General features: G+C 34.8%; 1 protein-coding gene across 6 annotated transcripts in view; it reads left to right on the top strand.

Moving 5' to 3' along the window:
• The window catches only part of Csmd3 (CUB and Sushi multiple domains 3), a 1196994-nt gene that overhangs the window by 763927 nt on the left and 420295 nt on the right, over positions 1-12772 (top strand). For all 6 annotated transcript variants that reach the window (XM_029469822.1, XM_021183659.2, XM_029469819.1 and 3 more), the window contains one exon: positions 11415-11553. In XM_029469822.1, coding sequence (XP_029325682.1) covers positions 11415-11553 — 139 coding nt within the window. The remainder of the gene's footprint in view (positions 1-11414; positions 11554-12772) is intronic.

The following is a 12772-nucleotide window of genomic DNA, read 5'->3' as shown; positions in this document are numbered from 1 at the left end:
GGAACTAAGAGAGATCTCTGCATCTTTGTTTCATGCTTGTAGCTGTTAGATTCACGGAGTGCTTAGTTTTTGTTCACCCCCAAGTAGAAGAATGAATAATAATTCCTTCACACATAATGAGAGCAGAATGCAAGCACTTCCGGAGACTTAGATACATATGTGAAAGAAAGATTGCAACCCCCAAGTGTATATGTGCTTATTCACTGAACCTATAGATATGTCTTTCATGACTAGTGAACATAAAAAAAGAAAGTAAGCTGGGCATGGTGGCTCATGCCTTTAAAATCCCAGCACTTGGGAGGCAGAGGCAGGCGGATTTCTGAGTTTGAGGCCAGCCTGGTCTATAGAGTGAATTCCAGGACAGCCAGGGCTACACAGAGAAACCCTATCTCAAAAAACAAAACAAAACAAACAAACACACAAACAAAACAAAAACAAAAAAACAAAAAAAAAAAAAGAAAAGAAAGAAAGTGATAAATAGCTATCAAGGTGGATATATGCAAAGCCCTGTAGTTCCAAAAGTTTCACAATTAACATATATGTGTACCTTCTGCATTAACCGGATTGTCTTCCTTTCCTGTAGGTTTTATCTTGTCTCCTCATCTTCATCTTCATCTTCATCTTCCTCTCTGTCTCTCTGTCTCTCTCTACCCCTCTCTAAAACTCTCAATCTGCCTTCTTTTGCCAGTGCCCAATTATAGGCTCTAGCCTTATCTTTCACCTGCCCTCACCTGAGTACAGACAGCAATCTATAGACACCAATAACCAAAAATGGGTACAGAGTTTAAAAGAGAATACTAAACATAGAAATCTTTAATGTCTGAGAAACATTTAAGTAAATGTTCAACACCCTGAGTCATTAGTGAAATGCAAATCCAGCTAACTCTGAGAACACCCATCAGGATGGCTAAGGTCAGAATCTACTGGGACAGCCCATCTAACAAGGATGTGTAGTAACGGGAACACTCCTCTAATCCTGGTGGAAGGACAAACTTGTACAACTACTCTTTAAATCAATTTGGCAGTTTCTCAGAAAACTGAGAATAGTTCTACCTCAAGACCCAAGTGTAGCACTCCTGCTATACCATCTTCCCAAAACACGTTCTCAACAATGTTCACAGCAGCTTTATTTGTAATAGAAGGAAGCCAAACAACCCAGATGTCCCTTAAATGAAGAAAGGAATTAACTTCATAATAAATGAAATACAAGAAGAGATCATAGACTTATCACAAAAGCCTGGAGCAGAGCAACATCCATAAATGGTTGAGTTTACTGGGGAATCAAACACTAAAAGACCTATTTCTCGAATCTCTGACTTTCAAAAAGACTCATTGATTCTTTTATGTGACAGGAAACGTTCTCAATTCTTGCTACCACTACTACCACCACCAAAAGGAGATTATGGGAGCATGACCTCCTTTGTACAAACCTTAATTCTTTCCCCCACAAAAAAATCAAGGGATAAAAGTTAAAAGAGGCAGCCAGTTTTCTATTCTGAGACTGGGACAGAGAATCAGCAAGTGGGGACCTTAACACAGTGTACTTCCCTCCATTTCATAGAGTTATTTTGGATGAATGGGCTAAGGTAAGCAAAGGGTTTGAAAACGAAATAGTAAAAGTTAGCGTATATTCCCAAGATGTTTGCTTTTAGGAAGAGGGGGATTTAGTCGTGCATATTTGAGGTGGAAGTCAGAAAAAAAATTGGATGAAACCATGCTTTGTGTCTGCTCTAATGATTTCAGAATGCTCCATAAAATGCTTACTCAAGCAAAAACTTCCTCACCCTCAGAATAGATCTGCCTGAATTGTTCTGCTTTATGTTTCCTCCCACTCCCTAGTGAGATATCTGAGAAAATTTTTAGAATGAATAGGATGGAACTGGAGTCCCTGGAGAACTGTTTGGAGGCAGGGCAGGACTTGCATGCCTGATGAACTTCCTCATTGAAGATAAGGGGTTTTCTCTTGAATCTCAATTAGCTACAGAGGAAAGGGAGCCCTTCTGCACAGACATCACATTCTCTGTGGAGAGGGTTTTTTGAAGAAGCAATTAGAGTAACAACTCCATGCATATATCAGAACTGATTTGTAATTCTAATACAATGTGTGTTCACACATGCACACAGTTTTCTTAAAAGATGAACTCTTTTTTTTTTTTTTTTACATTTATATAATACTGCATTTCACCTGTAGGTCTACCATAAAGAAACAAATAATAGCCATTGACACAGTTTAACTGCTACTTTTTGCTAGGTTAAATTTGAAAAAGAAATAAAAGGAACATGAAAGTTGAAGAAGTGAATCAAGGCTCAAATTTCTGAAGCATTCAAACTCTTTCATTATTGTGACTATAGCTTCACCTTTTTAGTGATAGTTTAAAACTTGAATGTGCCTTAATTTTATTGAGTCACCATCCAATGTCCATAGACTAGCTATGTCAATGATCATTTTCCAGAGCCACAATACAAAGCAAATTAAAGAAAGGCAGAAAGAATAGAAGCACCGGTGTGTGATGATACGGGATGGTGTGTTTATCAGGTACCTCACCATAGAAGGGTCATTACTCTGACCAAAAGCTAGATGGCCTGCTTCCTAAATTAATTGTTGCTAACCCTATCATCAAAACTCTAAATCTCCAATTTCCTTGTGAGTGATCAAGTATAACTTGTCTACTGACGTTACCTCCTGCTGTGAAAAGTCTAACTTCCTTAGAACTCTTACTGAAGAGAATTTTGTCTTAATTCTATTGGATGATTAGAGTTTTATGTGGGCCTTTAAGTATGCTGAGTACTTTGAGTGTGTTACTTTTTAGTAACTAAATGAATGAACCAATACTTGAATGCAGTTTTTAATAACAACTTTTATTTATTAGAAAAATTAAATTGGAGGGATGAACTGGGTCACACTGTTATTACTTATGTGCATGCTGTTTGCATTAATGCAAAATGGAAATAGTATAGGCAATAAGCTGTATCTCAATAATATATCCCAGGTTTTTCCCTGTATTACTGACTTCTCTGTCCTTGTGATAAAATATTTTGATGAAACCACATTAAAGAAGAAAATGTTCATTCTGGCTTGATATTCCAGAAGGGATTTTCATTGTCGCAGGGAAGAGATGATATTAGGAGCTGAAGGACTGACTGGCAATCAGAAGTCAAAGAAAGGGAAGTAGGGCCAGATTGCAAAACCTCAAAGCTTGCCCCTACTGCCTTCTTCCTCTTCAAGCAAAGTTTCAACTCCTAAAGGTTCTACAAACTTTCCAAACAGCAAGAACTTGGACTAATTGTTCAAAAACATGAGCTTAAGGAACATTTTTTTCATTTATACCTACAACATCCCTTTTCTTTTCAGAAACTGGAGAGAGAGTCTATACTTATGATATCTCTGAGGTAGAGACCCAACCATTTCTCTCCATTGGTTTATGTTTTTTAAAGAGGTCTATGAGGGTTAAAGAAAATAACCAGAAGGATCAGGACGAGCCTACTTTTTAACATTGGGAATTGTGGATTGTCTTATAACGTTAGACTTGTATTCTGTAAATATATTCTTTAAACAAGCTTCCTAGGTACCTGCCAACTTTAATCTTATAATCTTATAATACTTGCATCTTATAATTCCTACAAATACATCCTAAAAATTTACATAAAGTTTTTCTTCTCATTAACTAGAAAGCACAGTGTCACTCACAATAGTATTTTTTACTTCCTGATCTCTCCTCTACATATGCTTAAACTATATTTTGGCAACCTCTTTGTTCTTCAAGAGGTTTGTTTGTATGTGTGTGTGTGTGTGTTTTTCCTGTCTCTTGAACATTGCCTTATTTCTTCTGTATATCCAGAATCTGACCCTGAGCATCTAGTTGCCTTGTAGAAATTCTCTCAGAACTGAGAGACACTCAGTAGTTAAGAGAACTTGATGCTCTTTCCAGAGGATCTAACTGAGCAATTACCATATCAGGCATCTAACAAATGCCTATAGTTCCATCTCTAGGGAATCTGATCCTATCTTCTGGCCTTTGCAGGCTCCTACTTACACATGGTATTCACTCACAGAAACACACATACACATAAAGTAGAACAATATTAATAATTTAAAAACTTTAAAATTTGTCTATCTATGTAAGGCAGATAAAATATTACAGATGTTTACAAATTTTTAAAAAGTTTTAACAGACTGTAAATCATCAGACACAGAAGAAAAATCCTCTTTTACAAATAAGGAAATAAAAATAAACTAAAGTTGTTATCATGGTATTTAGAAAAACACAAGAAAAATCAAGAAGAGGGAAGACCAACAAGACCAACGGGTGTATACTTCCTTCCTCCTTAGAATAGGGAACAAAATAAATCTATAAAGGGAGTAAGCACTGCCTAAATATATTTTTTCTCAGAAAATTAATATAATAAATTAAAAAGTAGTTCCAAACTTCTAATTGAAAGATTTCAATTTGAATCTAAACTCTACAATAACTTAGGCCCACCAGAGATTCATATCAAATCATAGTTTCTGTGCTATTTCTCCCATCTTTAAGATAGAAAATGGGATAGATAAATATACTATAACTTTATTTTTTAAGGCTATTCAGGATTATCATGATAGAGGAGATTGAAATAAACTGCTCTGAAAGGAAGGCAAGATTTTTGAGCAGGAGTGTGACCTTGTAAAAGACCAATGGGGAAGGTAAACAGGAAGACACCTAGTGTGATTAGTGCATTTGTGTTCTAACTGGAATTTAATGAAGTCCTTGCCAACCTTCCCACTGAGATTCCGCAAAGCACTGTTGATGACATTTGAGAGGAGAGGTATAATTCCTGAGTTGTAAAAACTGTGAGAATCTGTTTGACTAAGGGGAGATTTATATCTTAAAGGGAGAGAATAATTTATGGTTTCTAAAGTAAGTGTTCCAAGTCAAATAAGCAGGCATGAGGCTGCTTAAATAAGGAAGAAGCCTTTCTAAAATATTCCCAAACTGAACGTTGTCTAGACCACATATCAATAAGCTATTTTATTGTTTCATAAAAGCTAGGAAATAATTTTAACAGTTGCTAGTTTCTTAATTTACACACTTAGGAGCAAGAAAAGTCCCAACAAAAAGTTCATCTTAAATGTTTTGATATACTGGCTACTGGCTAATATTTTACCTTCTATAAAACCATTTTACAAAGGTCTACATATTCAACCACTCTACTTTTCTAAATTCTCACCTCTTCTTTCTACCCACATTAAAGCTTTAACATAGCCTGTTATAATCATGATTCCTCTGGGAAAAAAAATCCACTTCTTATTTTCTATTTTTTTAAATATGTCACATATTCTCTATCCTAGTTAATTACTACTTCTATGATGAAATATCATGGCAAAAAGGGAGTTGGAGAGGAAAGAGTTTATTGGCTTACATTTCCACATCATTGTTCATCATGGAAAACTGTCAGGTGGGGAAATCAATCAGAGCAGGAAACTGCAAGTGGGAGTGCTGCTTACTGATTTACTCCAAATTTGGCTTACTCAGCATGATTCTTTATAGAATCCAGGACTACCAGCCCAGAGGTGGCATCTCCCACACTGGACTTTGTAGGCTTAGATTTTTTCAAAACCTACTTTTCATGAGGTTTCTTAAATGCTCTAACATCTCTTTTAGTTCACCACCTACCAGAGGTTGGGAAAAGGATTGGTTAGTAGACAAAGAAGAATTGGACATATTTAGAAATATTTCTTTGGACTAATCAAATCTGTATTGTCAGGATATCAGCAATTAAAGTCACATCGATGCTTGATCCACTTACAAACACCATTCAGGAATCAGCATTGGCAGGACTAGCAAACACCATAAATAAATCAATAATGGCAGGTCAATCCAGTAGAAACCACAAGCTCTACCAATCAGCCTGAGTCCATGGAAGTGGTAAGAAGCCTCTGGAAAACTACTAGAAGTATTTTGGTGCATTTCTGTTTATGAAGTCATGGCAAGCAATGATCAGCAATGCAGGCTAGGTGAACCACTACTACACAGCATTGTCAGCAAAGACCAGCATCAGCAAAGCCCAGTGAAGACCAAAAAAGAGTGGCAAGGTAAACCAATACCATCCAGTATTATACACTGTATGTTGGGCTATAAGTCTATCTTTTCCAAACATCATGTGCTCTCTCAAGCATCTGCTCTAGCAAAACATCACATGCCCCTTTTCCAAGTTGCTTTCAGAAAAATTCATGTGTCTGTTCTTAGCAAAACATCTTTCCACGAGTCTGCTTCTGCAGAAACATCCTCTCCTAAGACAGTTTCCAGAAAATTATCAAAAGACACAACTGAGTCTTCAAACAATCCAGAAATTTCTACTTCAGGGCTGGCCACTCTCATGTCAATCACTAATTAAGAAAATGCTCTGCAGGTTTACCCACAGCCCATACTTAAAAGGCGTTTATTCATTTGAGGTTCCCTCCTCTCAAATGATTATAGCTAATGTCAAGTAGACAGCACACTCCAAGTTTAGCACTAAATGGTATTAGCCTTTCTGTGTAGCTTCTGTGTTTTTATAGTAGCCCGTTGTTTTAAAATGAAGTCAGCATCCATCCTGTTTATATGCCAAAGTTTTAAGAAACAATTTTGGTTCTTTTGCATTTTTATGTTACATTGTGTCATCAGTAAGTATTTTTGACTTTACATTCTAACTACCTCATTCATCTCTTCCTGTAATAGCCTTATGTCAGATTCTGAATAAGCCTTTCTTATTTTTTGTAAACTACTGTTGCTGATCTCAGAAGTTCCAAATGCACTGTACATGTATGATATATTCAAATGAAAACAGCAACCTTGCCGTACAATTTTTCAATTATTTATGCCTTACTTTCAGTAATTTAATATACTAGATACATTTCTAATACACTCACTTTCATCATCACCCATTTCTTCATGGTCTTACAAAAGCTTATTTAGTATTATTTAAAAATATTATACTTATTCAACCCCATACAATCACACGCATGCTGTTACTTCATTTCCAATATCCTTCATCTTTTCTCTATTGAAGAATTCTGATTCATCCTTAATAGATCCAATTAGATATCTTCTATGAGTCCTATATATCCTCTAACATGACCATAGTTTTCATATAATTATTTTGAATGTTGTCTGTTTCTTATCTTTCAAAAACATACAGAAAAGTAGCATCTTTAGGGAAAAAAAGAATGTAAAGAAACAATATTTTATAGTCAGGATACTTATTTTCAAATCCTTGAGTGATAATACATAAATTATTTATAATGTTTACATGTATAGTTATTCAAAATAATAGTTGTCTTTGTCTCTGTCTGTCTGTCTGTCTCTCTGTCTCTCTCTCACACACATACACAATGTCTGTTCTACTCAGATAAGCCTTAAATTACTTTGTAGCTAAAGATGACCTTCATTTTCTCATTGACAAGACATTACCTTCCATGTGCTGGAATTATAGAATCACATCATTATATCCAGATTGTGCAGTGTTATAGATTGAACCCAGTTTTTCATACTTGCTACTAATACACATTACTACCAACTAAACTATTGCTCAAGCTTTTCTTTTCAGTGTGTCTTTCTTTTATTCTTCTTTCCCTATGCTAGTCCCCACATCCCATGCTGCCTTGCTATATAGCTCCACCAAGAAGTGGAGAGCAAACAACAATATTCTTGTTTCTGCCATCATTGGCACAGCAGTCGATGAAATTTTTATTAGAGATATGTATTTTCCTTGACCCATGAGGCATCTCAGTATACCACTTAACAAAAAAGAAACAATTTTAAAAGTTATTTGTGTGTTGCATAAAAAGTATGGTTGAGTGAAGAAAGGAATATTTGTATTAATGAGTAAGCTTTTGAAAATACCTCTTTAGGCTTTTAGCTTCTTTACTGCTAAGTATTTCAGAATTTCTTTGATCAATTAGTGATACTGCCTGTGCTTGGTATTAATTTCTTCAGTTTATTACCTTTAAATGTAAGGATATGTATGTAGTTACTTTAGGTATAAAATGTATCTGTACTTCTGAAGTATCAACAGTACTATTTATTTCAAGCTTTTGGAGAAAATAACATGTATATAAATTTTGTTATTTCATTGATATTATTTAGAGCAGGTCAAATGACATTAAGTGGATATTAAAATGAATTATATATAAAGAGAATTACTACATAATATTGTATTTTCCTAAGTTTGATATATCAAAATTTAATGTTTAAACAACTAATTAATTTTCTTTTCATATTATCACCCATGCTGCCCATACCTTTTCATAAATCCTATCTACCTTATTAATATTTTCATCATTGCCAGGTGATGGTTTGAAAATTCAGCTCATTTCTGCTGTGTTCTCAGTTGCTTTCAACTCTGGACTGCTTTCTGCTATAGGTTTCCTTGTTCTCTTTAGTGTTTCAGTCTTCCATTTGCCTGTTTTGTGTACTCTGGGGTCTTTCCTGTGACTGTTCTGTAGCTTCTCTCTCCTAGCATTCACTAGACAGCCAGCACCTTAGATCAAGACTTTTCTTGATTGACTCATCTGAGCAAACCCCTCTCTTCTTAGGTTTCAGGGCTTCTGCAGACTTTTGACATGATAATTATGTAGAGAATCTACTTCAGTATATGTGATAAGCTTCATAGGACCACATTGAGTGAAGCCTCTACTCAAGATTGAACTTTCAGGAAGCATAAGAGATATTCCTGTTTTGATTGTTTTTAAAGAACTCACTCATCTCTTCCCTCATTCTTTAGATGGATAGGTCAAACAAAGTGCATCTCAAAGCTTTATGTTTTAACCATTTTTGGCCCTTCTGCAATAACTAATTTTATGACTCATTACTTCATTTAATGACTAGATGCATAAATGCTTTCCTAGAATGACATGAATTGATGAAGTAATAAAAGTTCCTGCCAAATATGCTCCACATCGTCTGTACCTTCTCTAAATAAAATAGTACTGTGTTTTAAATTATATTAACTTAGGTGATGATTGTGCACAAAAGTTCATATTTAAAACATCACAACACTGAGTGAAACTAATTTTTATGTCATCCAAACTTTAAGAGTATGTAATCCTCATGACAATGAGTGCCTTGGAAAGCTTTTAGGAAACAGTATTGGAATCAGTTATATAAAAGGATTTGATTGATTAATGAACATTCTCATAGAAATAGCATATTTTATAATTTCACCTAGAAAATACTTCACTCAAGTCAGATGGGATTGCATATGCCTATAATTCCAGAGTGAGGGTGGCTATGACTATAGCTTACATATTTGAAGCCTACCTGAACCACCACATACTAAGTCTCATAACAACCAAAACAAGCTTCAAGTTTCTCAAGTGTGTGTTTTATGAGGATGATTTCTCTTAGTCAGTTTACATCTAACTATGGCACAGATAATAGCCTCTGTGAGTGAAGAAGTTGGTAAGGTGTTTTATATGGGCTATACCTGGGTATTCTTGCTATGAGAAAAATGGAGGGTAGGTTTCTAAATGGTTTGGATATGGGAATAAGAGATAAATAAACAAACAAACAAAAAAGAAATTAAGGACTTTGTCAGACTTTTTGCTTTACACCAACTACTATATACATATTCATATCCTCGATAAAGATAATATTCCATTAATTTTTGAGCAAATAATTTGAATTTTTTTCCAGCTTGTAGAACTTTAGTCAGGTATTCTCTTTGCAAGTTTGTTTATCCATTTATACAATGGGATGTTTATGTTCCAGGTCCCAACAATGCTGTCTGTGGTTTCATTTGTTCTTGAGTTTAAAGAAATATAGAAAATAAAAGACAACAACAATCACAGTGTTAACTAGAAGTTTTAATTTAATGTAAACAAATAAAATAGATCAACATACATATCTAGGAAATTATGTCCTGATAACTCCAAAATATAAAGCACATATTTGGCAGTTGAACCAAAACAAAAGATCAAATAACTGGGGAAGAATAGCAATAGACAATAAACTAGTGATGATCTACACCCTCTTACTTACTTTTCTATTGCTGTGATACAATATCATGACCAAGACAGCTTGTATAAAGCAAAGAGTTTATTCAGGTCTTATTATTTTAGAGGGTTAGATAGAGTCCATGACTATCATGGCAAGAAGCATGGCAGTAGGTATTGTTCTGGAGCAGCAGCTCAGAGTCACAATCTGATTCAATTCACAAATAAAGGCAGAGAGAGAGAGAGAGACAGAGAGAGAGAGACACAGAGAGACACAGAGAGAGACAGAGAGGGGGAAAGAGAGGGGGGGAAGAGAGAGAGAGAGACACTGGAATTCTTAGGGCTTTTGAAACCTCAAAAGTATACCCCATACAACAAAGCCACACCCCCTAGACCCTCCTAAACAGTTCTACCATTCTAGGGGCTTAGAATTCCAAATTATGCGCTTATAATGACCATCTTCATGCAAATCACTGTATAAACTATAATAGTGACTCTGGAATAAAAGAGGTTCACAGTATAATTTGAGAACATAAGTAGAAAAATAGGAAAGAACCAAAAACTGACAATTTATATATCATTTCAAGTGGAAGATGAAGAATGTGAATACACATAAGGTATATAGAGAAAGCTACCTGATAATTTGAGGATGACTAGCTAGTAGTGACCTGTGAAGTTTAGCTGTGTCACAATTTTACAAGTATATGATCTCTTTAAGGGGAAGATCCTTTAATCACAGAGAGAATTAAGTATATGTATCTTTACATTCAAAATAGCATTAATTACCACTTAATGGACATGTTAACAGATTCATTTAAATCATAGTTGGAATACATATGAGAATTCAATCATCTCAGTACTTACAATGCAAAGACAGAGAAATTGTGGTGAGTTGGTTAACCTGGGCCACATAGTGAGTAGCAGCATAGGCTGAATAACAAGAACTTGTCTCACTAGATAGATTGATAGATAGATAGATAGATAGATAGATAGATAGATAGATAGATAGACAGACAGACAGACAGATAGATAGATAGATAGATATGGGTGAATAGATGGATGGATGGATAGATGGATGGGTGGATGGACGGATGGATAAATAGATATAAATGAATAGATGGATGGATGGAAGGTTAGATGGATGGATAGATAGATACATACATAGGTAGATAATAGATTTATGAATGATAGATAAATGATAAATAGGTGATATATAAATGATAGACTGATAAGATTGATAATAGATAGATGTAGATGATACATGATGGTAATGATAGATAATGATAGATAATAGGATGATGGTAGATTGATAGATAAATTTGATTGAAAACGTTACACACACACACACACACACACACACACACATATATATATATATATATATATATATATATATATATATATATATATATATAATCTTATTCTGAAAAGTCTATTCTAATTGTTCTCTGGTTTCATCTTTCAGCTCCGTGTGGTGGCCACTTTTCAGCTCCAAGTGGAGTAATTCTCTCACCGGGATGGCCAGGATACTACAAAGACTCTTTGAATTGTGAGTGGGTGATTGAAGCTGAACCTGGACACTCTATCAAAATTACATTTGAAAGGTCTCTGCAAATATTTTTTCTATCTTGTAAAGACATGAATAGATGTTATAGTTGGCATTCACCATTTCCCTTACCACATCAATAAGTAATTTCATTAGAATAGTCAGTTGCTGTTTCTTGAATGCTTAAGAAGTTCTACTCCCTTTTAACCTTTCAGTCTGTTCTCAAGTTAATTTTTTATTTGTTTATTGCTATAACTTTACTGTTAAGTAATTCAGGACCATTTCTCCTATACATATGCATGATACTGAGATATGAATATATGACCTTTACTGTAATGAGTTTAGTTGTCCTATGTTTTTAAGAGATCATGAATTCAGTTCTGCTAAATTCCCAAAACAAAGGTCCTATTAAAAATTCAATACCCTCTCCAAGTAGAATACAATTATAGTTACTATCATATAATTACCAAAGAATACTCAAAATGCATTCACCATTTTCCCCTGGTGAACCCATTTCCTGAAAATTTTTATATGACCCTAGCTACACACACACATACACACACATACATTAGGAATATATATCTAATATAACTATATACATATTGGGTAAACAAATGAAATATTTACAGTTGATCAGTCATGTAGAAACTTATTCAAAGGACTTTTGTAGTACATTAAACTTTATCATTTATTGAGCACGAAAGCAGAATTGTTTAATTGAAATGAGTTTGCTCTTTTACTTCTTCATAGAATTAAATCTTGACTTTTGATGGGTAGGACACTCAGTTTAAGGTGGTGTGGTTTAAACAGCAGAGCATTATACCCCTAAAATTCTATCAAACAGGAGTCTGAGATCAAAGACTCCAAAAGTTTGTTCTTATGGGTTCTTTGGTTTTTGTCCTCTATGCACATTTATGTGATATTTTTGTTCCCTGTCCTCACCTTTCTCTTTCTCTGTCTCTCTCTGTGTCTCTCTCTCTGCTTCTCTATCTCTGTCTCTGTTTATGTTTCTCTGTCTCTTTCTTTGTCTGTCTATTCTCCCTCTGTCTCTCTCTCTCTCTCTGTCTCTTTCTGTCTCTGTCTCTGTCTCCCATGCTCATGTGTTTCTGGGTCCTACTCTCGTTTCACATATATGCTGGATTGAAATCCACTCTGATGATCTCATTTTATTTTAATTTCTGCTTTAAAGATTATTATCCATCATAATATTCTCATGAGTTGAAGGCTAATGTTTCAACATGTGGATTCATAGGGACATAGTTTAGCACATGAAAATT

This window comes from Mus caroli, chromosome 15 (genome assembly GCF_900094665.2).
Source record: "Mus caroli chromosome 15, CAROLI_EIJ_v1.1, whole genome shotgun sequence".
Lineage (NCBI taxonomy): Eukaryota > Metazoa > Chordata > Mammalia > Rodentia > Muridae > Mus > Mus caroli.
The sequence above is the reverse complement of the archived record's forward strand: the minus strand, read 5'-3'. Positions and strand labels throughout refer to the sequence as shown.